This window comes from Entamoeba dispar, genomic scaffold, assembly GCF_000209125.1.
Source record: "Entamoeba dispar SAW760 scf_1105229459935 genomic scaffold, whole genome shotgun sequence".
Lineage (NCBI taxonomy): Eukaryota > Evosea > Mastigamoebida > Endamoebidae > Entamoeba > Entamoeba dispar.
The window spans coordinates 1-25,458 of record NW_001853941.1 but is presented as its reverse complement, the minus strand read 5'-3'; the positions used below and the strand labels follow the sequence as shown (position 1 = coordinate 25,458).

General features: G+C 29.6%; 11 protein-coding genes across 11 annotated transcripts, besides 18 other annotated features; 7 read left to right on the top strand and 4 right to left on the bottom strand.

Moving 5' to 3' along the window:
* Positions 1–71: part of a sequence feature (AT_rich) that runs on past the window's edge.
* A 4-nt stretch (positions 72–75) lies between these two features.
* On the bottom strand, positions 76–5,475 carry EDI_245240 (U5 small nuclear ribonucleoprotein 200 kDa helicase, putative; the record flags this gene model as incomplete). Its single annotated transcript, XM_001736516.1, has 1 exon — positions 76–5,475. One exon carries the CDS (start codon positions 5,473–5,475, stop codon positions 76–78), a length of 5,400 nt encoding a protein of 1,799 aa, XP_001736568.1.
* Positions 748–776: a sequence feature (AT_rich).
* Positions 811–857: a sequence feature (AT_rich).
* Positions 1,579–1,621: a sequence feature (AT_rich).
* Positions 5,474–5,506: a sequence feature (AT_rich).
* Positions 5,507–6,241: 735 nt separating this feature from the next.
* Positions 6,242–6,288: a sequence feature (AT_rich).
* Position 6,289: 1 nt separating this feature from the next.
* EDI_245230 (protein-S-isoprenylcysteine O-methyltransferase, putative) lies at positions 6,290–7,012 on the top strand (the record flags this gene model as incomplete). Its single annotated transcript, XM_001736515.1, has 2 exons — positions 6,290–6,302; positions 6,360–7,012. The coding sequence occupies 2 exons, from the start codon at positions 6,290–6,292 to the stop codon at positions 7,010–7,012; spliced, it is 666 nt and encodes a 221-aa protein (XP_001736567.1).
* Positions 6,310–6,353: a sequence feature (AT_rich).
* Positions 6,415–6,439: a sequence feature (AT_rich).
* A 16-nt stretch (positions 7,013–7,028) lies between the features above and the next one.
* Positions 7,029–7,057: a sequence feature (AT_rich).
* On the bottom strand, positions 7,053–7,694 carry EDI_245220 (uncharacterized protein; the record flags this gene model as incomplete). The annotated part of the gene is made up of 2 exons (XM_001736514.1): positions 7,053–7,523; positions 7,575–7,694. 2 exons carry the CDS (start codon positions 7,692–7,694, stop codon positions 7,053–7,055), a joined length of 591 nt encoding a protein of 196 aa, XP_001736566.1.
* Positions 7,695–7,923: 229 nt separating this feature from the next.
* Positions 7,924–7,985: a microsatellite.
* A 15-nt stretch (positions 7,986–8,000) lies between these two features.
* Positions 8,001–9,287, top strand: EDI_245210 (uncharacterized protein; the record flags this gene model as incomplete). The annotated part of the gene is made up of 1 exon (XM_001736513.1): positions 8,001–9,287. One exon carries the CDS (start codon positions 8,001–8,003, stop codon positions 9,285–9,287), a length of 1,287 nt encoding a protein of 428 aa, XP_001736565.1.
* Positions 9,288–9,304: 17 nt separating this feature from the next.
* Positions 9,305–9,374: a sequence feature (AT_rich).
* Positions 9,367–11,833, bottom strand: EDI_245200 (transitional endoplasmic reticulum ATPase, putative; the record flags this gene model as incomplete). Its single annotated transcript, XM_001736512.1, has 2 exons — positions 9,367–11,776; positions 11,829–11,833. The coding sequence occupies 2 exons, from the start codon at positions 11,831–11,833 to the stop codon at positions 9,367–9,369; spliced, it is 2,415 nt and encodes an 804-aa protein (XP_001736564.1).
* Positions 11,834–12,100: 267 nt separating this feature from the next.
* Positions 12,101–13,576, top strand: EDI_245190 (uncharacterized protein; the record flags this gene model as incomplete). Its single annotated transcript, XM_001736511.1, has 1 exon — positions 12,101–13,576. The coding sequence occupies one exon, from the start codon at positions 12,101–12,103 to the stop codon at positions 13,574–13,576; it is 1,476 nt and encodes a 491-aa protein (XP_001736563.1).
* Positions 13,577–13,708: 132 nt separating this feature from the next.
* Positions 13,709–16,288, top strand: EDI_245180 (T-cell activation Rho GTPase activating protein, putative; the record flags this gene model as incomplete). Its single annotated transcript, XM_001736510.1, has 2 exons — positions 13,709–13,907; positions 13,968–16,288. The coding sequence occupies 2 exons, from the start codon at positions 13,709–13,711 to the stop codon at positions 16,286–16,288; spliced, it is 2,520 nt and encodes an 839-aa protein (XP_001736562.1).
* Positions 13,913–13,934: a sequence feature (AT_rich).
* A 290-nt stretch (positions 16,289–16,578) lies between the features above and the next one.
* On the top strand, positions 16,579–19,236 carry EDI_245170 (pyruvate, phosphate dikinase; the record flags this gene model as incomplete). The annotated part of the gene is made up of 1 exon (XM_001736509.1): positions 16,579–19,236. One exon carries the CDS (start codon positions 16,579–16,581, stop codon positions 19,234–19,236), a length of 2,658 nt encoding a protein of 885 aa, XP_001736561.1.
* Positions 19,229–19,348: a sequence feature (AT_rich).
* EDI_245160 (uncharacterized protein) lies at positions 19,332–19,952 on the bottom strand (the record flags this gene model as incomplete). Its single annotated transcript, XM_001736508.1, has 1 exon — positions 19,332–19,952. The coding sequence occupies one exon, from the start codon at positions 19,950–19,952 to the stop codon at positions 19,332–19,334; it is 621 nt and encodes a 206-aa protein (XP_001736560.1).
* A 42-nt stretch (positions 19,953–19,994) lies between these two features.
* Positions 19,995–20,068: a sequence feature (AT_rich).
* A 24-nt stretch (positions 20,069–20,092) lies between these two features.
* On the top strand, positions 20,093–21,088 carry EDI_245150 (uncharacterized protein; the record flags this gene model as incomplete). Its single annotated transcript, XM_001736507.1, has 1 exon — positions 20,093–21,088. The coding sequence occupies one exon, from the start codon at positions 20,093–20,095 to the stop codon at positions 21,086–21,088; it is 996 nt and encodes a 331-aa protein (XP_001736559.1).
* Positions 21,089–21,144: 56 nt separating this feature from the next.
* Positions 21,145–22,481: a repeat region.
* A 60-nt stretch (positions 22,482–22,541) lies between these two features.
* Positions 22,542–22,603: a sequence feature (AT_rich).
* Positions 22,604–22,887: 284 nt separating this feature from the next.
* Positions 22,888–22,937: a sequence feature (AT_rich).
* Positions 22,938–22,946: 9 nt separating this feature from the next.
* On the top strand, positions 22,947–24,779 carry EDI_245140 (replication factor C small subunit, putative; the record flags this gene model as incomplete). Its single annotated transcript, XM_001736506.1, has 1 exon — positions 22,947–24,779. One exon carries the CDS (start codon positions 22,947–22,949, stop codon positions 24,777–24,779), a length of 1,833 nt encoding a protein of 610 aa, XP_001736558.1.
* A 100-nt stretch (positions 24,780–24,879) lies between these two features.
* Positions 24,880–24,946: a sequence feature (AT_rich).
* Positions 24,947–25,458: the final 512 nt, after the last annotated feature.

The window sequence follows — 25,458 nt, the reverse complement described above, 5'->3', positions numbered from 1 at the left end:
GTTTTATTAAAAACCCTTTTTAAGTAAAAAAAGTTACTTTTAAATTAAATTTATTATTTTATACATAAAAAGCAATCAATCTAATTCCATTGTGTCATTGATTTGATTCACAGCTAAGATTCCAGTTTCTGTTGGTTGAACAGTTTGTGTTTGCTCATCAATAGTAATAAACTTCATTTCTTTTAATTTATCAAAAACAGTTTCAACAAGACCTGATAAATAATTTGATATAATACTCATTTCTCGTCCTTCAACAAAATAATAACTTGGGTTACTTCTTATTCTTCTATAAAAGAATGTACTTGTTAATAAATTAATAGCACTTTGATAATCAACAATTGTTTGATTAGCAATTTCAGTATTAAATAATTGAATTAAATTGTCATACATTTCATTTCCCATTTGAATTAATCTACTTTCTAATGGAAGAGATTCTTCTAAAAATTTACTCAGATACTCTTTTTTATTTGGTTCACAATAAATCATAACACTTCCATTTTTAATACACCCAATAAATTTATGAATCATTTCTAATTCAAGAACTTTTTCATTTGATTCTGATTTAATTGTTCCCATTAAAATTCCTTCATCTGCTTGTTCTCTAAAATATTCAATTTCATTAAAAGTTAAAAATATTGTTTTAATAATACCTTCTCTAAATAAATTTTTTATAACAATTTTTTCTTCTTCATCTTCTCCATTAAATATAATTCCAATTCCACTACAAATACCTTGAATGGCAATTTCATTTTTAATTTTATATTGTTTAATTATTTCTTCAATTTCACTTTTTGGTTCAACTCTTCCTTGATTATTAAATTGAATTATTTTATTTTTTTGTAATAAAAGAATAAATTGTTGGACTGTATTTAATAATAATTTTTTACTTGGAACTGTAATAACACTCTTTTTATTTTGTTTCCAATAATTAAAAAGTAATTCAATAGTTGGTTGAATCATTGCTTGAAGTCTCATCGAATATTCAGTTTGTTTCATAATTTCTATTTGAACATTAATTGGATAAACTCGAGATTTCATTGAGAATGAATAACAATTATTTTGTGTAACACCTAACCACTCTCTCATTGATTTACTGTCACTAATAGGTAATGACAATCCAATAATTCTAATGTTATTTTGATATTCTTTTTGGATAGTTTTAATTCTTGATATTAACATTTCATATTCAACATCTTCTCCTACTCTTTGTAAATCATCAAGAATAATAATTCCAATAGACCTAATTATATTTCCATTTTGTTTCCAATCTCTGAGGTATCTTTCTAAGTTATGAACACTTGCAAGAATAACTTGTACATTTTTTAATTGTTCTTCAACCTCTTTGTTATCTGTTTTCATCATTTCGACTGAAATGGATTGATTTTTCATTTCCAAATATAACAAATCTCGTTCTTCATCAAAAGGCATTACATAAATAGCTCCTTTTCCATTATGCTCTTGTATATGTTTCAATAACCCCATTTCTGCAATAACCGTTTTCCCTGAACCACTATGTGATGCAATATACAACGAATTATTTGTTTCAACAACAGCTTGATATAATTGTGTTTGAAGTGCATTAAATAAATCAAATGAAAATATTTTATAATTAATATTTAATGATTGGTAGAACGTTTGTGTTGGTAATAATGCCATTCCTAATAATTCACTTGGTGATGAAACTTTAGTTGGTAACACTAAGTGTCTCAATGATACTACTGATGATGTAGAACATTTTAAATAGGAATCACTAATACAGTATACAAAATAATTAAATGGTAATGGATCAATTAAAGGAACAAAAGCGTTGAGGTGATGAATTTGATTTGATTTGGTTTGTTTGAGAATGAAGTATTGATAGTATAAGATGTAATCTCCATTACCATCTAATACAATAATCCAATACCCTAATGATGTTCCATGAATTCTATAATCATAATTAAACATTGTTTCAAGACTAACTTTAATTTGAAGTAAAGTTCTATTAATTGGTTGAGATATAGTTGATATATTTAATAAAGGAAACGAATGAACTATATTATATAATGCATTTCCTTTTGTTGGTAATCTAATCAATTCTCCTAATTGAACTGAAGTTAGATCGAACAATCTCTCAAACGGAAAATCAACTCGTTCTAAACGTTTACAAATGTCATTAGGGACACCTGGTATTTGTCTAAGTGGACATTGACTATTAAATAACCTTCTTGTAACAGATTTACAAAGCTCTAATGCTTTAAGTGCTGGTCTTGCCCATCTTTTAATAAGTAATAATTCAAATAATGCTCTAAATATACGAGCAGCATTTTGTGAAATAAAGATAGTGTCAGAGGCTAATACAAATCCAGGAAGTGTTAGTCTTCCAATATAAACTTGCAATAATACACTAATTTTACATGATGGATCTTCAATAGTTGATTTAATAGGAATAGGGACTTGATTTAATAAAGTTTCAAGTTCTATCTTTTCAGTCTCTCTAATTGAAACATATTTAAATTCACTTGACTTAGAAAATATATTCATTAAATCAATTTCACTTGACCCTTTCTTAAGTGATTCATTCATTGACTTAATTGTTTCTGTTGTTAAATAATAATAAGATGATATTCTTCCTAACTCAGTTGCATTAATTGTTCCTTTTCGTTTATCATAAATAGCTAATCCATTGGCATGTAATAATGATGCAGCTGTATGAATAAGATCTCTTCTTCTAGACTCTAATGTGGGGTCATTTGTAAAGTCATTTGGTTGTAGTCCATAAAGTAATGGAGAACGTAAAATACAAATGTAATAATATGTCATTGTTAACCATTTAATTCCATCGTCAATATTTTTGATATTTCCTATTACTACTTCAGCATTTAAATTATCAACCAATGACCCAATAAATTGTGACTCAATTGGTAGTTGTTGAGACAATAATGACATATAAAAGAACATTTCTCTTTGTGTAGTTATAATAATGCCAGTCCCTTCTTTATCAAATTGTGGTCTTCCAGCTCTTCCAATCATTTGCATAACATCCATAGGACTTAATTCTTCCCAACGCCCTGTGGGTGGTGAATATATTTGTGTTCCTTTAATAATAACAGTGTGTGCTGGTAAATTAACCCCCCATGCTAATGTAGCAGTAGAAACAAGTACTTGGAGATGATTATCAGCATATAAATCTTCTATTAATCTTCTGTCCTCTTTATTCATTCCAGCATGATGAATACCAATACCAACTCCAATCAACTCCTTTAATTCTTCATTATCAAATTTCTTAGCTTCTGATAACAAAACTTCTTGACTTGCTCTTCTGTTTTGAAGAAAACTATGAAGACAATTTTCTTGTAATGCCATTTCTTTAATATATTTAGCTGTTTCAAGAGTGTCTTTTCTTGAATGTACAAAAATTAATACTTGTTGTTTTCCAGCTGACTCTTTGACCTTTTGAAACGTTAATCTATTCATTATCTGAACTTGTTTTAATGGTTTTTTATCTGCAACTCCAAAAAATGTTTGTTGTAATGGAACTGGTCTATATTCACTTCCAAAAACAAAAACATTTTCTTTCTTACAATTAAGAAATATGCCTACATCTCCACAATTAGGTAATGTTGCACTTAACCCAACTAGTCTAATATATTTTGAATTAGACTCCATAAACAATTTTATTCTTGCCACTAATGCTTCCAATACTGGTCCTCTTGTATCATGTAATAAATGAACTTCATCAATAATCATTACTTTTAAATATTCAAATATTCCATGTCCACACCCACTTCCAAGTCCTCCAATTTTTCTTGTAATAACATCAATCTTCTCTGGAGTTGCAACAATAACATCAGTTTCTTCTAATTCTTTCTTTGTTAATGATGAATCTCCTGACATTTCAGCTACCTTCATTCCAAGATTCTCTAATTTACCTTGTAAAGTTCCAACTATTTCTTGTACTAATGATTTCATTGGTGCAATATAAATGATTTTAAATTGTTCATGAGTTTCTTTTGCTTTTTTAACTTCATGGAGAATAGTTAAAAGTGCAACTGTTGTTTTACCAGCACCTGTTGGTGCACAGACTAAAACATTATCATCAGTTTCAAAAACTGTAGGATAGACTGTTGATTGCATTCTATTTAAATACTTCAATGGTGTTAATGACCTTTGAGCCCATTCAGGTAAACTAGAAATTGATATTAAATTAGTAGGTGGAAGTTGTTGATTGATAAATGGAATATCGACTTGGGTATAATCAGGTAAATCAATTCTTACTGTGTTTTCTGGGAATATTGCTTGTTGATTAGAAATAAAATGATTTCCTCCTTCAAATATTAATGCATTCAAATCTAAAGTCCTCATTGTACGTTGTATTTTTTTCTCTTCTTCAATTTTTTGTATTCCTTGTTTTTGACTCATTGAAAATTTTATTTGTGAAGGGAGTTTTTCTCTAATAGCTTCTTTAATTTCTTCATTGGGTGCTCTGGCAATAGCAATTCTTCCAATTATTTCTTCTCTATTTTTTGCTAACATATCAACAATACCAAAATTTTGTTGGCCTAATAACGACATAATTATATGTTCAACACTTCCATCATCAAGTGAAGTATTTCCAAGAACTTGTTCAATTTTCATTGCATACTCTTGAGCAGTATTATCATCTTCAACAACTCCTTTAATGATCCTTTGTAACCAAAATGCATCTATATTATCAAATTGATTATTTTTTGTTTCGTCTTCCATTACCATAGGGTTGTTTATGTGAAGGTTTGTTTCCTCATCCTGTTCTTGTTCTTCTTGAATTTCATCATCACTGTATCCTAGTCCCTCTTCTTCTGAATCATTTAAAATTGGAATAACTTCATCTTCTCCTTCATTATTATTTTCATCTTCTACTTCCTCTGGGTTATCTGTTTTGATATAGTCAGTAATATTATCTGCAATTTGAAGCATTTCTGTAAATTCATCTTCTTTAATTCCTTGACTGATTTCTTCTTTTAATTTCTGATATTTTTCATTTGCAGTAATATCACTTTTAAGTATATCTAATATGTCTAATGTTGCTGAACGAATAAATTGGAATGATTTATCACTGAATATGTGTTGAACAACGGATAATAATTTGGCGTGTTCTTCTTTAGTAGCCTTAGTAGTAGGGACATACCCTCCAATTTCATCTAAATCATAAACCTTTTTATTTCTTTTAGGAATGTATGGTTTCTTTAGTTCTTCATCAATATCCTTTCTATACTCTTTTAAATTCTTTAATATCTCTTTCGGGTCAGTCCTTTGTGCATGATCTCCCATCATTTCTTTAGTAATTTTCCCAAACAATGACTCAGCCTCTCCAGTTGGTTCATCATCATTAGACCTTTTTCCTCTTCTATTACTAATAACCAGATTATTATCAACTCGAGTCCTCCATGTGTTTTTTCTATCAACCGCTTCTGATCCAGTTGGGATTTTTTGAAATTGGTCAACAATATGTGCCATATTTATTATAATTTTAAGTTTTATTTAATTTCAGTTCATACTTCTTTCCTTATGATACTTCTTTTCTACTTTATTGTATTTACCCTCTCTAAGAAGTGCTTGGTCTCTGAAGAAATTACCGCTTCAAAAGGAATAACTACCTTAACATATCCCCCAGTTAAAAACCCAATTGTATCATTTAAGCCAGAGTTAAATGGAAATTATTTAATTTCTAATGAGGGTAACACTTTGAAAGTGTTCCTTGATATGAATGAAAAACAAACTGTTCAGATATGTATTGACCAACAACTCAACGCATTAACTACTCTAACACCCAACCCTTTATCTCTACAATATTTCTATAGAACAGTATTTCCTTTAGTTCCTTTCTATCTAACTATCGTCTATGCCTTTATAATAGTCATTGTTATTTCTATGGCTTTTAGGTTTATTACTGCTTTAGTGTCTTTCTTTACAGACATATTCTGTAATCAAGGAAAAAAAGTATATCAATACTTCGATGCAAACTTTGGTATACTTGAAGATGAATTATTTGCTTTATTAAAAAATAAAGGCATAGTTACACAAGAAGAATATGAACTACTTTCCAAATAATTGTAAATGTTCAGTGTATTGTCTTTCGTTTCAAGGATTTTGTCGAAGCACCACATTTTATCCTTTTAAGCTAATCATGTTCACTTATTTTCTAAAAATAAATTTAAGTGAAGGAAAAGTAATATCTATTTTTAAATTATTTGAAGTGAAAATAACTTAATCAAAAAACTTGTTTTTTTAAAAAAATATTAATGTTATTTAAACTTAATAGTTTTAATTCATGAAAAATTGGAGTTTGTGTATTAATTAATTTTATTTTTCTTAAAAAAAAAAATATTTAAAATCTTTAGCACAAAGAATTGACTTATTGGTTCTTACTGGAGTATTTGTTGGATTAATATTTGGTTTTAATTTTATATTAATATTTTTTGGTGATACACCTATCCACTTGTTTATGTGTTTATTGTTTTTATATCACTTCTTTGAATTTACTTCATCGGTATATCCTCGCCCTTACCAATCTTCATTACATGATTTTATGCTATTTCATTCACCTCCTTTTATGTGTGCATTTGCATTATCAATTATAGAGTATTACGTTGAGAAATGGTATTTCCCAAGTATTAAAAATCACATATATATTAGTATTGGATTTACGTTTGTTGCACTATTTTTCCAATCATTCAGAACTATTGCAATGTATGTTGCTGGTAGTAATTTTAACCATTACATTGAAACATCACATCGTGAAGATCATATCTTAGTAACTAATGGGATTTATCATTATCTAAGACACCCATCGTATTTTGGGTGGTTTTGGTGGAGTATCACAACTCAAATAGTTATGTTAAATCCATTATCAACAGTTCTTTACTCTGTTACTGCTTGGTATTTCTTCTATAAGAGAATTCCTTATGAAGAAAAATGTCTAATAAAATTGTTTGGAGATGACTATCTTCAATATAAACAAAGAACAGTTGTTGGAATTCCATTTATTCAATAACAAAGTAACTAACCTCTTTTTATTTAAATTAAGAATTTATTTATTGTTCATCTTTTAAGAGAGATGATGAGAAACAAGGGGCTTGTTGAATAAAAGCTTTTCTTTTAGGGTCATGTTCATTTTCTAATCGAAGAGCTAGAGCTCGTGCTAGTTCTACTTGGTTTTCATGATGAACATCATCAAAAGCATGAAGAGCCCTTCTCCATCTTCTAACAATTTGGTCCCATTTTCTTTTTGAAACATTACATTCAATGTCAGGTGTTTTTGGGTCAGTAGTTCTCCTTTGGTTCTTTGGAATTATGGCACTGTAATTTTGATATTCAACAGTTCCTTTACCAAATGTAATTTGTTTTTGTCTAGCTTGTTTTCTTTTAGTATCATCAAGACATCCACAGTCTTGTTCAACAAAAGGTTCTGGTTGTATGGCCACATGTTGTTGAAGTTCGTTTTGAATAGAAAACAGTTCTTCAACTTTATCTGTATCAAAGTCATCTGGAAATCCTCTGTTTCCCTAAGAGCTAAGTAAGTGATTTGTTAAAAAATGTATGTCTAATTAACAAACTTCACGTAAGAGTAACAAATAATTCTTAGAGTAAATTAGTTTGACATTTGTCACTTTTTTGTCTATTCCTTGTCTTAAAGAATTCTTCTTAGGATTTGGGGTGAATGGCTTGCTGTCCATTTTGAAAGTATGTAACAATCTTGTTTGCATTCTTTTCAACAATTGACAATTTTCTACAGCACTACATTTGATATAAATTCTTGTGTCCTTTCAACAAAAACAACAAGATGATTGTATCCTGTTACTGATAAGTTACAATCCTATCATGGTAGATCTTTTTTTACACTTTCGCATGGCGTCATTGGGGTTGATGTTTAAGAAGTATTCTTGTAATAAAAAATTATATTTCAAAAAAAAAAAAAAATATAAACAAAAACAAAAAGAAGAAGAAAAAAAATAAGAAAAAAAAAACTGATATTAAATCAAATGAATTCGGTTAACTCTATCCCTATTCCAAACGATGAACTAACACTGTGCCAATTCAAAAAAGTGATTGAGTCAATAAAAAATGATCAAGGAATTATTACATCATTAGCCCAGATGGCTGTAGGAAATGTTATTCATGCAGATTTATATGTTGAAATAATATATAGCGAGTATATAAACTCAATAAATTCAGAAAAAAGATTATGTTTATTGTATGTCATTGATATGATCGTAAAAATTGATGTTAATAGAATATATGTTAATCTTTTTATTCCAAACATCACTAACATTTTCATTGAAACATACAACTCAGCAAACGAAACGATAAGATTGGCTTTGTGGCAGTTATACCTTACTTGGACAAATGTGTTTCCCGCTCAAACTCTTAATCAAATTAGAACTGCTCTAACAATGATTTCTCAAGGTTACAGAAATAGCCCTGCTTTTCAAGTCCGTTCTACACAATTTCAACAGTCACAACCTACTGTTATTCCTGTGTCATACGACTCACAAGGAATTATTCCTATCAATGTCAACACACACGCAGAACCTTTACAAAATGTTTCTTTTACTCCAGTTAGAAGATATAAACAACCAAAACAATACAACTACAATTCTCCTTTAACAACTCCAAGAAGAACACCAAAGAAACAATCAAAACCTAATTCACCAATAAATGTTTCAGTTGATATGTGCGATAATTCTTCGTTACCTCCTTCTACTGATCCAGCTTATAAAGAAACACCTCATTCAATAACAAACTCTTCTGTTTCTACATCAGTTCCAGTTCAAATAATGTCACCAGCACCTACTTCTATTCCTGTTGATGTTCCGATTCAAATATCTCCAATGTATTCACAAACAAACTCAGTTATCACAGAGCCTGTTTCTACTATTCACCAAACAACAACACCCACAACATGTCCACCACAACATGCTCTTGGAGAGGTTTGTCCAATTTGTGGTGGAAGATTTGTTGACATGGAACGTCACACACAATACCATCAAGTTTTGAGTGCATGTGGGGGTTTACAATCATCAAGACCAGAAGAAAATTGGAATAACCAATCCTTCGTTCAACAAGAAGATAATTATCAACAACCGTCATGTGATACTAATTCTTATGTTAATCAGCCATTATTATGTTCCATTTGTAATAAACCATTGATAGTAGTGCAAGGTCAAAACGGTGAATTATTATTAAAAGATGGTGCAATTGATAACCTTGGTCAATTTGTTCACCAACAATGCCTCTCAAACTCTTCAACAACAGCACAAGAATTGTAAACTGTTAATCTAATTTCTTTTTTAATATCTTTAATATTTTAAATAATAGTATTTAAAAAAGAATTAAAATTATTTTTTTTTAATAATCTTCCTCACCATTTCCATTATTTTGATTATGATCATCATCTCTTAGTAAATCACTCACTAAATTTTGAGCAGTATTGGGTTGTTGAGAAGCTGAACTATTTCTTTGGTTAGTTTGTTGTTGTGGGGCTGAATTGATTAGACCTCTTGATTGTTTTAATGTATTAACAAATGATTCATACTTTCTAACATCTTGATCAGAAACAGACCGACGAGCAGTTGTCATAGATTCTTCGAAGTGTTTTCTAGTAATAAATGGAACAGGATCTTCTACTATATCAAGTCCACTCTCTTGAATTTCAATTTCTTTTTTAATACACTCTCTAATTGCAAGTTTAACAGCTCTTTGACAAATAGCAGTAAGGTCAGCTCCAGAAAATCCTTCAGTAGCATTAGCAATATCACGAAGATTTACATCTGGTGCAACAGGTGATTTTCTTAAATTAGCTTGTAAGACTCCTACACGTGCCTCAAGATCTGGCAATGGAATATAGATTAATTGGTCAAGTCTTCCAGGTCTCATTAAAGCTGGATCAATAATGTCTGGTCTGTTTGTTGCTCCAATAATAAATACAGTTTTTGCAGAACTCATTCCATCCATTTCAGTTAATAATTGATTAATCACACGATCACTGGCACCAGAATCACCATTATTTGCACCTCTAGATTGTGCAATAGAATCTAATTCATCAAAGAATAATACACAAGGTGCTGCTCCTCTAGCCTTATCAAAAATATTTCTTACATTTGCCTCAGATTCACCAAACCACATAGTTAATAACTCAGGACCTTTAACAGAAATGAAATTTGCTTGACACTCATTAGCAACAGCCTTTGCCATCATAGTCTTACCACATCCTGGTGGTCCGTAAAACAAAACCCCTCTTGAAGGTGGTTGGCCATATTGTTTAAATAACTCTGGATGAAGGACAGGCCATTGAACAATCTCTTTTAATTCACTCTTTGTTTGTTCAAGTCCTCCAATATCTTCCCATTTTACATTTGGTACTTCAACAACAACATCTCTAATAGATGCTGGATTAACCTTTTGTTGAGCAGTACGGAAATGTTCCATTGTGACTACAAGTGATTCAATTAACGAAGCATCTATAGTGTCATCATCCCAATCAATTTGATCAATCTTTTCTCTAATACACAACATTGCTGCTTCAGTACATAACTGTGCAATATCTGCACCAACCATACCATGTGTTTCATTAGCAAGAACATCTAAATCAACATCATCTGCAATTTTCATTTTCTTTGTATGAATTTGAAGAATTTCTCTTCTTCCTTCAGTATCTGGAATACCGAGATCGATTTCTCTATCAAATCTACCAAATCTTCTTAATGCAACATCAATTGTATTTGGCCTATTAGTAGCAGCAATAACAATAACTTGACTACGAGCCTTTAGTCCGTCCATAAGAGTTAATAGTTGTGATACAACACGTCTTTCAACTTCACCTCCAGACTTATCTCTTTTTGGTGCAATAGAATCAATCTCATCAATGAAAATAATAGCAGGTGAATTCTTCTCTGCTTCTTCAAAGGCTCGTCTTAAATTACTTTCGGATTCTCCTGCCATTTTACTCATAATTTCTGGTCCATTGATAAGGAAGAAAAAAGCTCCAGTTTCATTGGCAATAGCACGTGCAATCATTGTCTTACCACATCCTGGTGGGCCGTATAATAAAATACCACGTGGTGGTTTAATACCAATATTTTTAAATAGTTGTGGATGTCTTAATGGTAATTCAACCATCTCTCTGATCTTGTTTAGTTGTTGTCTACAACCTCCAATATCATCATACCCAATATCATTAGGTCCTCCTTCTTCTTCTCTTTCAAGTGGTTCTCCTTCACAATGAATTTCAGTCTCAGAAGTAACTAAACAGTATGGTCCTGGTGTTAATTCTACAACTTTAAATTCAACAGTTCTCATTCCTCCATGACACTGAATAACATCCCCTTGAGTAACTGGGATATACCCATTAGCAAAATAAGGTCTAAGAAATGGGTCAAACAAATCTCCTGTTAACCCTTCAATAGTGTCAATATAAGGAAGTACATGAATAGCTTGTGCATTTGGAACATCTTCAATTTTATGAATAGTGATAACGTCACCCAATTTAACACGTAAATTATTACGAGTAACACGTGATGTTTGGACATGATTATCAGGATAGTCTTCTAATACTTCAACCAAACAAACAGTTTCCTTTCTTCTTTTTCCTTTAAGAAGAACTGTCTCTCCTCTGAATAATTCGAGTTCAGTAGATTTATTGAGTGAAATATAAACTGTACAAATGCTATCTCCAACTTTATCTGCTGGAATATCATCACAAACCAATCTGTTTGGAGAATCTTTCTGGTCAAACATACTTGCTTCTTTTGGTTGTTGACTAAACAAAATAAATTTTTATTCAACTAAGAAAATAAATATGATTAACAAACGCCATAATAAATTGACTTTCTTAGTTCATCTTTTTTCTTTTTATTTCAAACCTCAATAACTTCTTTTGCCAATAACAAAGTTTTATCTCTTCATCAAAAAGAGAAAAAACCTCAGAACAATTTCAAGTTCTACTTCATTTCATATTTTTTCTCATTAATAACAGAATTTTTAATGATTTTTTATGTTATATAAATCAGATTTTTAGCTTATAAATTATGCCATTTGAAGAATAATGTTTTTTCATTTTATTTTTAAGATCTCATATTGTTCTATGTTCTTCTGGATAATCTTTATTCATCTTTCATTTGCAAATACATGTAACCAGGCTATACCTTTAGAATTCTATAATGATGATAATAGATTTAGTTTTATCCAACAACCACTCACACAAGAATTAATAATGTCATATCCTGGATGTGGAGACCGTGAGAACAGAGTAACAACATGGTACAGAATAGAAAATAAAAGAAATACACCACTTCAGATACAGGTAACTGGTACTTCAAACATAGTAACTAATCATGCCAAATATGTTTATGTTATGCATAAAATGCACTTAAGAGTATCAAGTGAATGTCCAACGTCAATATCTTCAATGGGATGTGTTGCACAACTAACTACTTCATTGAGAACTTCAAATATAACATTTAATGTACCACCAAATGGTCATGTTTTTCTTGCCACATACGAATTTCTTAATAACATAGAAGTACAAAGTCATTTATTTTTACAAATTAAGCCATTAATAAACAATGCCTCTAGTTGCCAGAAGGCTGATGAAGTTATTTTCCCGTTAACACAAAATGTAGTTGTTAAAACTACTGACTTAATTAATAATGTTCAAAAGAAAGGTCAGTGGCATCGAATAGCTTCTGTACAACCAGGAGAGCGATATATAATTGACACTTGTAGTAAACGTACTACGAAACCAACTACGTTTCATCTTTTTTCATCTTGTAATAGGGATAGAATAGAAGAAGGGTATTTAAGGTCTTGTAGAGATGGAGTAGGTTCTATTGTTATTTTAAATCCATCAAAAACATATTCTCCTGTATTTTTATTTGTTGAAACAGATGGAGACCATTATGATATTCACTTCCAAAAGACAACAAAGAAATCTGCAAAAGAAGCTTGTAGTGGAGCTGTTCACATTCCATATATTCCATATACTATATTCTCGATTCCATTTGCTCAATACCCCTTATTTATTAACCCATGTTTATCTGTTAGAGATGAATTAAGTACAGCATTTTTTGGAGTTACTGTACATCCAAATCATGAAATAACGATGATGACATGTGGATCTCAAATAGACACTTATTTGACTGTAGTTGATTCTTGTGATGGAAAGTGTCTTGAAATAAAACAAAGAAGTTGTCCAGGAGGAAAAATATATACTTATACTCCTTCAATTAAAGAAGGACATTCAATCATTGTACAATTATCAGAATATAAGAAAGAAACTTTTGGTAGGGCCAGATTAGTCTTTAAAGAAAAAGAAATAGGAAAGAAAAGAGATGATGAAATTCATATTGGAGCACCAATCCGTCCACGTCTAAACAAACCAAAGAATATTCAAAATAAAATAAATGATCAAGAAAATATCATTTCTCATCAAATCAACCAATCAAACCAAAATCATTTTCTTTCTATTGTCATTGTAATTTTCATTGGATGTGCGTTTTTATTGGGAGTAGCATATTTTTTAACTCGAGACCGTCACCAGGCACAATACATTCCTCTTTAATTCAATTAGTTTCAAGGCATTTTTAAATTGTTTTGTTAATAAATCAGAAGGGTAATTAACCAATAACCTTATTTTATTTACTTCTTTTAATAAAAAAGAACTTAAAAATGCGTTATTTATTCATTTAGATTAATGGCTTGGAACGAAGTGGCACTTACTAAAAACAGAGAAGAAAAAAGAAAAGAGCTCGATGAGGTAGAATCTTTTTGGACTTCAGAGCAGTTATTTTCTAATACGATTTCATCACTTTTTAAAAGAATAAATGAAGAAGTTAATCATCGTACACAAGAGTTAGAGAAGTTATTGTATAAAAATAATAGTGGGTGGTTAAGTTTGTATTTTTATTATTATTTATTTTGTTGTTAATTCAATAAAGTAACGATTTGTATAGATACAAAAATGTTAACCCAATTTATTAGTGCTCTAAGATATATCGCTAATGATTTTGAATTATTTTCTGATCACTTTAAACAAACATCTTTAGTTACTACAGAACTCTTTAGTAATATAACAGACCTTCAAATATTAATGTCTAAAGATGGGATTCAAGAAGAACAGTTATTTTCACAACTTCATTCATTTAATCAACATTTATCTGTTATGACCCCAAATTTCTTTCTTGATTTCTATAAGACATTTAAAATATTCTTTAGTCTTGGAAATACATTCTTTAGTGACAACCCTTTTATTTCTGATTTAGAAAAATTGGTTCAAGAATCTATTGATGCGTCTAAAGCTGTTGGTAATTTCATTCCTTACACTGGAAGAACAATTAAAGAAATATTGATATCGGAAAATAGAACTATGGACCAACTTCCAAAGGCACTTGTAATTATCTTTGAATGTATGTATAATAAAGGGTGTTTTTGTAAAGGAATATTTCGTGAGAGTTCTAATGCATCCATAAGACAAATAGAAGAATTATGTATGAGAATGAGTGTAACAAATTTTAATGAAATACCATGTGATGTTGTTGCAAGCGTCTTTAAGAAATTTCTGAGAAATTTACCTATTCATATTTTTGATAGAATAACCACAAAGAAAATATTTCAAAGATGGATTGAAATCATCGACGCTCAAATAGATTCAAAAATAATAGTTTACGAAGTTAAAGACTTAATTCAATGTCTTCCTCCTGAACATATGACAGTATTTAAAGAAACAATGAAATTATGTTATAAAATTGTTTGTCATTCAGAAATTAATTCAATGAATGCAAAAAATCTTTCTGTTTGTTTATCAACAAATCTCATGACTTTAAGTGAATTTGATCAACTTCCATTAAATGGTGATTCAAAAAATGAATATTCACTGTGTATTGATTTTATTCGATTTTGTATTTTGTCATTCACTAGTTTGTTTCCTCAAGACATTGACCCTGTAGTAACAAAACGAGCAAACTTCTTAGGTGAAAGAAAACCTCAACAAATTAATCGTAATACTCTAACTCAATCTCCATCAACTGAAACTCCAATTCAAGCTCCTAACTCAAATACTTTAGCAATGAAAATACCAGAGAAACAAGAGATTAATAATACTATTAACATTATTCCAGTTGACGAAACACCAGAAACTACTGATTCGATGTCAGACTTTATGATTCAACCAAGAACAAAAAAACGTCAAAATAGATTATCTAATAAACTTTTTAACCAAATAGAAGTCAATGAAAATGGTTCACCAGTACATACGCAAATTAGAAAAAATAAAAAAATATCTGATGACAAAGTTACTCCAATTTCAATGAAAAATTTATTTGATAAGACTCAAGTCCAAGAAATAACAGAATCTAATGAGTTCAATGGTAACACATCAACTAATGAAATGTTACTAACTGTTCCGATAAATTCTGAACCAAATCAAGACACAAAACAAAAAATAGATATACCAGAATATCAACCCTCAAGACAAAGTAATTTAACTAGTCCAAGAACACAACTGTTTGCTCCAAGAGTTAGTAAAGTTGTTTTTGGACAACGGAACACTTTAGGGTCAAGCCGTGTAACTATTGACCAACAACAAATGAAAGAAAGATTTTCAAGTGTTGAACAAGAAGACCAAATTGTAAATAACAACCAACTATCACCACTAATAACTCATACAAATCAGTCAAAAAGGCCTGGCTCTTTTGTTTCAAAAAGGTCTGGACTTACTTATGGTTCTAGAAATACTATTCAATTAAGCACTGAATTACAAAAAAGTACAAAAGAAGAAATTCAACTAATAAACCATCCTAATGAAATAGTTAGTTCTAAAGATAAAGAAACACCTCATCAAACGGAAGGTAGCAATCAAACTCCAGTACAAATAACTGTCCTTCCTTATATCCCTATTTCACCAAAACAACCAGGGTTAAGTTCAAGCAGGGTCACTTCTAGATTTATAAGTAAGAAAGAAGAAGCAAATCGACTAACAGTAGGAACAGAATTTCCAGAAAAAGAATTATCTCATGAAGGTATTGAAACAATGATTCTTGGTGAACAAGACCAAAGTAATTTGGATGAGTTCAAGGAAGTGACTCAAAAAGCTGTAGATGATGAAAAAATTCAACATATACTAGAAGAGCGTGAGAAAGAAAAACAAATAGAAAAAAGCTTGTATAGAACAAATGATGTAACAAATAAAGTGATACAAGAGAGAGTAGAAATTCATTACAGCGATATTGCAGAAGAGAGAGACTGTGATAAGGTAAATGAAATATATGAATACTAATTGATCAAAATGTTTGTTATGAATTAAAGAAGATTTATTGTTCAAAAAGTTTTTAGGCAACAACAAAAAAGAAAAATTAGTTAATAACCAATATGATGAATTATTTAATCCATTACTCCCTTGAATTTTTCCATAATTTTAAAAGGATTTACATGGGATTTACAGTGAAATCAAATTATAATACGATAAGATGACGTGGTAAGAAAAGTTGGAAAGAAAGAAATGAACCCTGAGAAACCCTATGAACTATTTAAAGAATTTGTAAGAATTTAGAGTTCATTCAAATAATAATGCAAAGAGTATATGCTTTCGAAGATGGTGATGGAACCAACAAGAAACTTCTTGGAGGAAAGGGTGCTGGACTTTGCACAATGACAAAAATTGGACTTCCAGTTCCACAAGGATTTGTTATTACAACAGAAATGTGTAAACAATTCATTGCTAATGGAAATAAGATGCCAGAAGGATTAATGGAAGAAGTTAAAAAGAATATGCAATTAGTTGAAAAGAAATCAGGAAAAGTATTTGGAGGAGATGAAAATCCACTTCTTGTTTCAGTCAGATCAGGAGCTGCTATGTCTATGCCAGGTATGATGGATACTATTCTTAATCTTGGACTTAATGATAAAACTGTTGTTGCTCTTGCTAAATTAACCAACAATGAAAGATTCGCATATGATTCATACAGAAGATTTGTTTCACTCTTTGGAAAGATTGCTCTTAATGTTGATGATGAAGTTTATGACAAGACTCTTGAAAATAAAAAAATTGAAAAGGGAGTTAAATTAGATACAGAATTAGATGCTAATGATATGAAAGAACTTGCACAAGTTTTCATTAAAAAGACAGAAGAATTCACTAAACAACCATTCCCAGTTGACCCATATGCTCAATTAGAATTTGCTATTTGTGCTGTTTTCAGATCATGGATGGGAAAGAGAGCTGTTGATTACAGAAGAGAATTCAAAATTACTCCAGAACAAGCTGATGGAACTGCTGTTTCAGTTGTTTCTATGGTTTATGGTAATATGGGTAATGATTCAGCTACTGGTGTTTGTTTCACTAGAGATCCAGGAACAGGAGAAAATATGTTCTTTGGAGAATATCTTAAGAATGCACAAGGAGAAGATGTCGTTGCTGGTATTAGAACACCACAAATTATTTCAAAGATGGCAGAAGATGCTGATCTTCCAGGTTGTTATGAACAACTTCTTGATATTAGAAAGAAATTAGAAGGATACTTCCATGAAGTACAAGATTTTGAATTCACTATTGAAAGAAAGAAACTTTACATGCTTCAAACTAGAAATGGAAAGATGAATGCTACTGCTACTGTTAGAACAGGAGTTGATATGGTTGAAGAAGGACTTATTACAAAAGAACAAGCTATTATGAGAATTGCACCACAATCAGTTGATCAATTACTTCATAAGAATATGCCAGCTAATTATTCAGAAGCACCATTAGTTAAAGGACTTCCAGCATCACCAGGAGCTGCTACAGGAGCTGTTGTTTTCGATGCAGATGATGCAGTTGAACAAGCTAAAGGAAAGAAAGTTCTTCTTCTTAGAGAAGAAACCAAACCAGAAGATATTCATGGATTCTTTGTTGCTGAAGGTATTTTAACATGCAGAGGAGGAAAAACATCACATGCAGCAGTCGTTGCTAGAGGTATGGGTAAACCATGTGTCTCAGGAGCTGAAGGAATTAAAGTTGATGTTGCTAAGAAAGTAGCTAAGATTGGAACTCTTGAAGTTCATGAAGGAGATATTTTGACCATTGATGGATCAACTGGATGTGTCTATAAAGGAGAAGTTCCATTAGAAGAACCACAAGTTGGGTCAGGATATTTCGGAACTATCTTAAAATGGGCCAATGAAATTAAAAAGATTGGAGTATTTGCAAATGCTGATCTTCCATCAGCAGCTAAAAAAGCACTTGAATTTGGAGCTGAAGGTATTGGACTTTGCAGAACTGAACGTATGTTCAATGCAGTTGAAAGACTTCCAATTGTTGTCAAGATGATTCTTTCAAATACACTTGAAGAAAGAAAGAAATATCTTAATGAACTTATGCCACTTCAAAAACAAGATTTCATTGGATTATTGAAGACTATGAATGGACTTCCAGTTACAGTCAGACTTCTTGATCCACCATTACATGAATTCCTCCCAACTCTTGAAGAGTTAATGAGAGAAATCTTTGAAATGAAACTTTCAGGTAAGACTGAAGGACTTGCAGAAAAAGAAGTTGTTCTTAAGAAAGTTAAAGAACTTATGGAAGTTAATCCAATGATTGGACATAGAGGAATTAGACTTGGAACTACTAATCCAGAAATTTATGAAATGCAAATTAGAGCATTCTTAGAAGCTACTGCAGAAGTTATTAAGGAAGGAATTAAGACACATGCAGAAATTATGATTCCAAATGTTACAGAAGTTAATGAACTTATTAACTTAAGAAAGAATGTTCTTGAACCAGTTCATGAAGAAGTTGAAAAGAAATATGGTATTAAAGTACCATTTATGTATGGTACTATGGTTGAATGTGTTAGAGCAGCATTAACAGCTGACAAGATTGCTACTGAAGCATCATTCTTCTCATTCGGAACTAATGATCTTACTCAAGGAACCTTCTCATACTCACGTGAAGATTCAGAAAACAAATTCATTCCAAAATATGTTGAACTTAAGATTCTTCCAGCTAATCCATTTGAAATTCTTGATAGACCAGGTGTTGGAGAAGTTATGAGAATTGCTGTTACTAAAGGAAGACAAACAAGACCAGAATTACTTGTTGGTATTTGTGGAGAACATGGAGGAGAACCATCATCAATTGAATGGTGCCACATGATTGGATTGAACTATGTTTCATGTTCTTCATACAGAATTCCAGTTGCTAGAATTGCTGCTGCTCAAGCCCAAATTAGACATCCAAGAGATAATTAAATTAACTTTTTTGGTTTAAATAAATTTTTTTTGTTATGATATCAATAAATTATGTTATAATTATTTAAAATAAAATGATTTATTAAAATAATAAATTATTTTCTTTTTTTATCAACACTCTCTTCAGATATCATTTCATTATGGTTTTGATAAATAAAACAATATGCGTCAGCAATAAAATTACTAGCAACATACGCATAAAATGCTGGAGTGGGGAAATATTTCCAGTTATACGGTGTGTCCAATGAACCACATATTGCAGAAACAATGATAGATAATAAGACTATAATCGATGGAATAAATAAGAGGTGGTATTCTTCTTTATGTCTGAGAGTTTGTTTGTAGGCGAGAAGTATGAGTGGGCTTGAGTATACACCAAATCCTAAAGAACACATTATCGTCTGAAGGATATGACTTAGAATCCTTGGTTTAAATATGAAAAATGAAATCAATGATACAACAATGCCAATGATAATAGATGATATTTGCTCAATCAGTGAATACGAATTTGGTTTAACTTTGTTAAATGCAATATATGTTAGTAAAGGTTGGATGATAACATTTGTGATTCCGAATATTAGATATTCAAACAATGGTTCATATTGTGGTTCAATACCTCTTTCTCCTTTTGTAGGATGACCAAATATAGCAAGAAGATAAGGGACAATCAGTAAATGAAATAAAGCACGAATTGCAATGTATTGTGTTGCTTTCATTGAAAGAGAGTATTATTAGTTTTTTGTTTTGTTCTTTTCATCTTTTTTTTTTTAAAAAAACCTTTTGAAAAACATTAATTTATATAAAAATAAATAACAAAAAATTATCTTTTTAAGCTATATTTCAATTGTTCATTAATATGAATATTATTAATGCCTCTATTTATGTTGATTATTCTATTAATCTACTTCATGTACTAAGTCATATCCCTTCTAGAATTGTCCCAGTCAAAATAAAAAATGTACAAGTTAAGGATATTTGTTTGGAAGCTTCAAGAGGATTAGTATCTTTACTCTCATACCCATCTAATATAACTTATATTGGAATTTGTGTTTCATCAAACGCTATTGCTATTAGAGATCCTATTCGTTTACTATATGCAGAAGGTTCAAGTGTATTAAATCAATTTGATATGTTACTCACTACATTTCAAAAATTACCAAAAACACCAACTGGTAATATTGTTCTTTCCTCGTTAAGAATTCATTACATTAATTACATTGAATTATTCCTCAAAAATAATAATGGGATATTTTGTATAGAATTGGATGGGTCAATCACACACTCCATCCCTCAATGTCCAATTGTTTATTGTGGAACTTTTAATCCATTTCATAAAGCACACAAAAAGATTATTGAATATATGTCAATGAGATTTACTCATCGACCTATTATTTTAGATATCTCACAGAGAAGTGAAGACAAGTCAGTTACCTCTTTGACTAATACATTTATTAGGGCTTCACAAGTTGCTGGTATTTACAAGGTAAATATTTCAAATACTTCACTTTATATTGACAAGTGCAAGAATTATCCTGGGGGTACATTTGTTGTTGGATTAGATACTGCAGTCAGAATTCTAAATAAGAGGTACTATCAAAATAGTGAAATCAATTTAAAAAAGGCAATGCACACTATTGCAGATATGGGTTGTAATTTTATTGTTGTTGGAAGAAAAGATGACACTACAAATAAATTCTTAGAATTTGATTTTGTTAAGTCAACACTTCCTGCAAAGGAATATCATTATCTCTTTATCTCTCTTAATGAAAAAGAATTTAGATATGACCTATCATCAACTTATCTCAGAGCCAGAGGGACTGTTTTAAATAAAAACATATTACCAAAACTTTAATAGAATCTAATGCAATTCATGTTTTAGTTTTTGTTTTATAAGAGAATAAACGACTAAGAAAAATTAATAGTGATATAACCTCAAAATTAAGATATGGATTCTGTATTTTCCTATGGAAAATTGGTGAGTTGGAGAATATAGATAAACAAATAAGAAATTCATTGAAATAACTCCAACTATACAGTAGAAACATCAATAAAAGTAGATTATATGTTACAATAAATGAATTAGGAATGTGATTAATGTCAGCACGAGATGAATATTGTAAGGAATTAAGATATATTTAAAATATAAATATCAAATACAGAAATATGAGAAATGATAGAAATAGTAAAAGAGAATCCAAATGGAATAATTAAAAGAATGAAGAGAACATTTGATAAGAAGATTAATTTCAATGAATTAACATAATACAGATAAATGAAATAAAACATGATGAAAGCAAAGTATTTGAATGGGTAACAAATAAAATAAATGAAAGATATTTAAATGAATGGAAAGAAATGAAATGTAGTGAATATATAAGAAATGTAAATTGTATATTTAATAATATGAAATTAACAGTAGCCACATGGAGGTCATTAAATATAAAAAGAAATGCATTCCTCCAAGTAGTAAAGATACAAGAAGGAGTAACTATGACAGGAATTATTAATTCTAAAATACTCCATTCTGATGTTTTAAAATATTGTAAACATTGTCCTATCACAATTCCATCTATTAGCCATATTTTGTTATAATGTAATGAAGAAGAATCAAATATCAAAACATGAAATGTATGTAATCAATTATATAAACATATATTATTTACCCATTTTAATGAATTTGATGAAATAGATTTTAATGCCCCTCCTAAGTGTATTAATAATAATGAAATGGTTATAACTTACAATAAAGATTTATTTGTTAATGACCATTCTTTTAATGCTAGAAGACCAGATATATATTATCAAATCATTAAAGAAAAAATTGATATATTAATGATGTCGATATTTGTCAAGATAGAAACATTGAATTAAATTATATTTACAAAATAAATAAATACAAAGAACTACAAGAGAAGCTAAGACAAAGGAGAGAATTAACTTATGTAGAAATAATACCTGTAATATTATCAATAAATTAATACATAAAGAATCAGTAAGAAAATTGAATTCACTAAAATTACAAATTGACTTCCCCAAAATACTACGAACAATCATTATTAAAAACATGAAAGACTTAATGTTCTACATATTTAACACTGGCAACACATTAGAAGAGGAACCTTCTAATTCTCATATCTTAGAAATGAGTTCTGTTGTAGAAATAGAGCATATTGAAGAAACTGAAACAATCACTTCTCAATATGAAGAAAATCCAATTATGGATTTATCTATTAATTGATATTTTTTTTTATAAGAGAATAAACGACTAAAAACATTAATGTTATTTTGTATTCGATTCTAGTTTCTTATTAATTAAATGATAAAATAATTTATTTTCATACAAAATAAACTATAAAGAAATTAAAAAGTATTTCTTTATGGAAGAAGAGAATAGAAAAATGCTTATTAACAACGAAATAGAACAACGTACTAGATTTGTTGAGCTTCATGACTCTATGGGTGATGGGTTAATTTCTCGTATTAATGAACGTATTCAACAATTGAATGAGCAAGAACAAAAGACAGTATTTGGAATCATTGGAAGTTATCAACAAAATATATTGGTTGATGTTAGTTTTAAAAAAGAAATGTTGATAGAATTAAAAAATATTCCTGTAGAGGTAGTTTATCGTGTGTGGAGGTATTTGGAACAATTAAATTGATTTTTATGATTTTTTTGTTTAAAATCTTTTTAATTTTATCACTTTATAATGTTTAGAAATAAACCGAATTCACTTGATCAGTTCTTTCTTCCTAAACAAAAGAAAGAATCAACAATAACTAATAATGTAGAAGCTCAAAAAGAAAAATCACCACAAGAGATAAGACCAACTTATATTCCATTAGCTGAAAAACAACGACCAAAAAATTTAGAAGAGATAATTGGACAAGAAGATGTCCTTGCAATTGGAACGCCTTTTAATACAATGATTAAAAATGATAAGATTCAATCCACTATTCTCTACGGACCTCCTGGCTGTGGTAAAACAACAATTGCAGGTATTATTAAAAATAATAGTAAATCCACATTTGTCTCCATGTCTGCCGCTACAAGTAAAAAAGAAGATTTTAAGAAAGTACTTAATGATGCTAAACACCGGAAACGTCTGGGAATGAACACTATTTTATTTCTTGATGAGATCCATAGTTTAAACAGATTGCAACAAGACACATTTTTACCTGCTATAGAAAGTGGAACTATTATTCTTATTGGTGCAACTACTGAAAACCCATCATTTGAATTAAACAATGCTTTAATGAGTCGTTGTCAACTTGTGACATTAAAGAAATTAACTGATGAAAATGTCGTTAAAATATTGAGAAAGGCTATTGATGAGGAATATTATTATTCAAAGATTGATATTGATAATGAAGGACTTCATTTTATTGCAGCTATTTCTGATGGAGATGCAAGAAATGCATTAAACACATTAGAAAAAGTGTTTGTTCACTATAACCTCATGAATGAAAAGGTTTTAAAAAATGAAATTAATGAAAAAGGTGGAATAGATATTGAGGTAAAAGAACTAGAAGAAAAAGTTAAGAAAGGAGAGATTAAAGTATTAAGAATTAATGGAAAAATTGTCTCTATTATTGATAATAAAAACGAAAAACAAAAAATAGAAGAAGTTGAGAAAGAGATAGACAAAACAGATTCAGTCATAACTATTTCTGATGAGATTAGTGATGTAGTTATGATTCAACCAGAACCAAAAGATACAATTCAAAAAGAAAGAGATGCTCATGATGAAAATAATAACTCTAATATAACAAAAATAACTAAACCAAATGAAAACTTAGAAATTAAAAAAGAAGAGAAAAAGTATATTTTAACATATAAACTTATTGAAAATTATTTACAAAGAATTATTTACCAACCTAAAAATCAAGGAGAAGATCATTTCAAGGTTTTAAGTGCTTTTCAAAAAAGTATCACTCATTCAGATGAAGAAGCAACAATATATTGGTTACAAAGATTGATAGAAATGGGAGAAAATCCAAAGTATATAGTGAGAAGAATGATTAAAATATCTAGTGAAGATATTGGACTTGCAGATGTAGAGGCATTAAACATTGCGATTAAAACTTTTCAAATTGTTTCTTCTTTAGGATATCCAGAAGCAGATACTGCATTATATGAATGTGCTCTATATTTAGCTAGAGCACCAAAGTCATGTGCAGTCTTTGAAACAATGAAATATACTGAAGAAATTATAAAACAGACGGGTTCGTTACCAGTCCCACTTCATATCAGAAATGCACCTACTTCGTTAATGGAGAGTATGGGATATTCTATTGGTTATAAATATCCACCAAATTATAATGAAGTTTTAGATCAGACTTATCTCCCAGAAAAACTAATTAACACAAAACTAGTTTTTTATGACCGTTTTGTTAAGCCTATTAATAAAGATGATATTATAATGAAGACAGAAGAAAATGATATAAATTCTGTAGAAATTCAACGAAGTTATCAATTTAGAAATTTTGATGTCGATTATTACAAAGATACAAAAGATATAACTCAAATTGTTAATAATTAATTATTGTTTAACTAGGAATTTTGGTATTACTTAGATTTATTATTTTAGGTAATACAATTTCATTAATCATTGAGATTGATTCCATCACAAAAAGTTTATCTAATTTTAATTTATTTTCTTTTTTGTTTTTCATAATAAAAAAGAGATTCTTTTATTTTTTTTATAAAGAAATGTGATTAGAAAATGACTAATCTTTATTCACCATTACTCAAGTCAATGAATATCAGTTTTATTTGAAAAAGAGACAATAGTTTGAAAAGTACTAAGCTTTATTTATTCTTGTTCAAATGAATTAAATTCAAAAAGATTTTCTTTTGGTTTTGATATTATAAAAGAACTAAAAAAATTACAAGTAAAATGAGTAATTTGGAGAGTGTGTATTTGAAGAACGTTGTATTTTATTTCATAGATATCAAAACCATTAAAAAGTTTTGTTTTATTTCTAAAAGATGTCAAGAAGCAGTTATAAGTGTTTATCATCATCCTTATAAATTAAGTAAAGAAACAACAATATATGATATTTTTAATTTATTTCCAAAAGTTGAGACAATAAGAGTGAATTCATTTCATGATGAAATAACAAAAACAGTATTATCAAAAGTAAAATTAATAGATTTTCAGAATATAAGAAATTCACTTTATCTACAGCAATTTATGAATAAAACATTTCTTTCAAAAG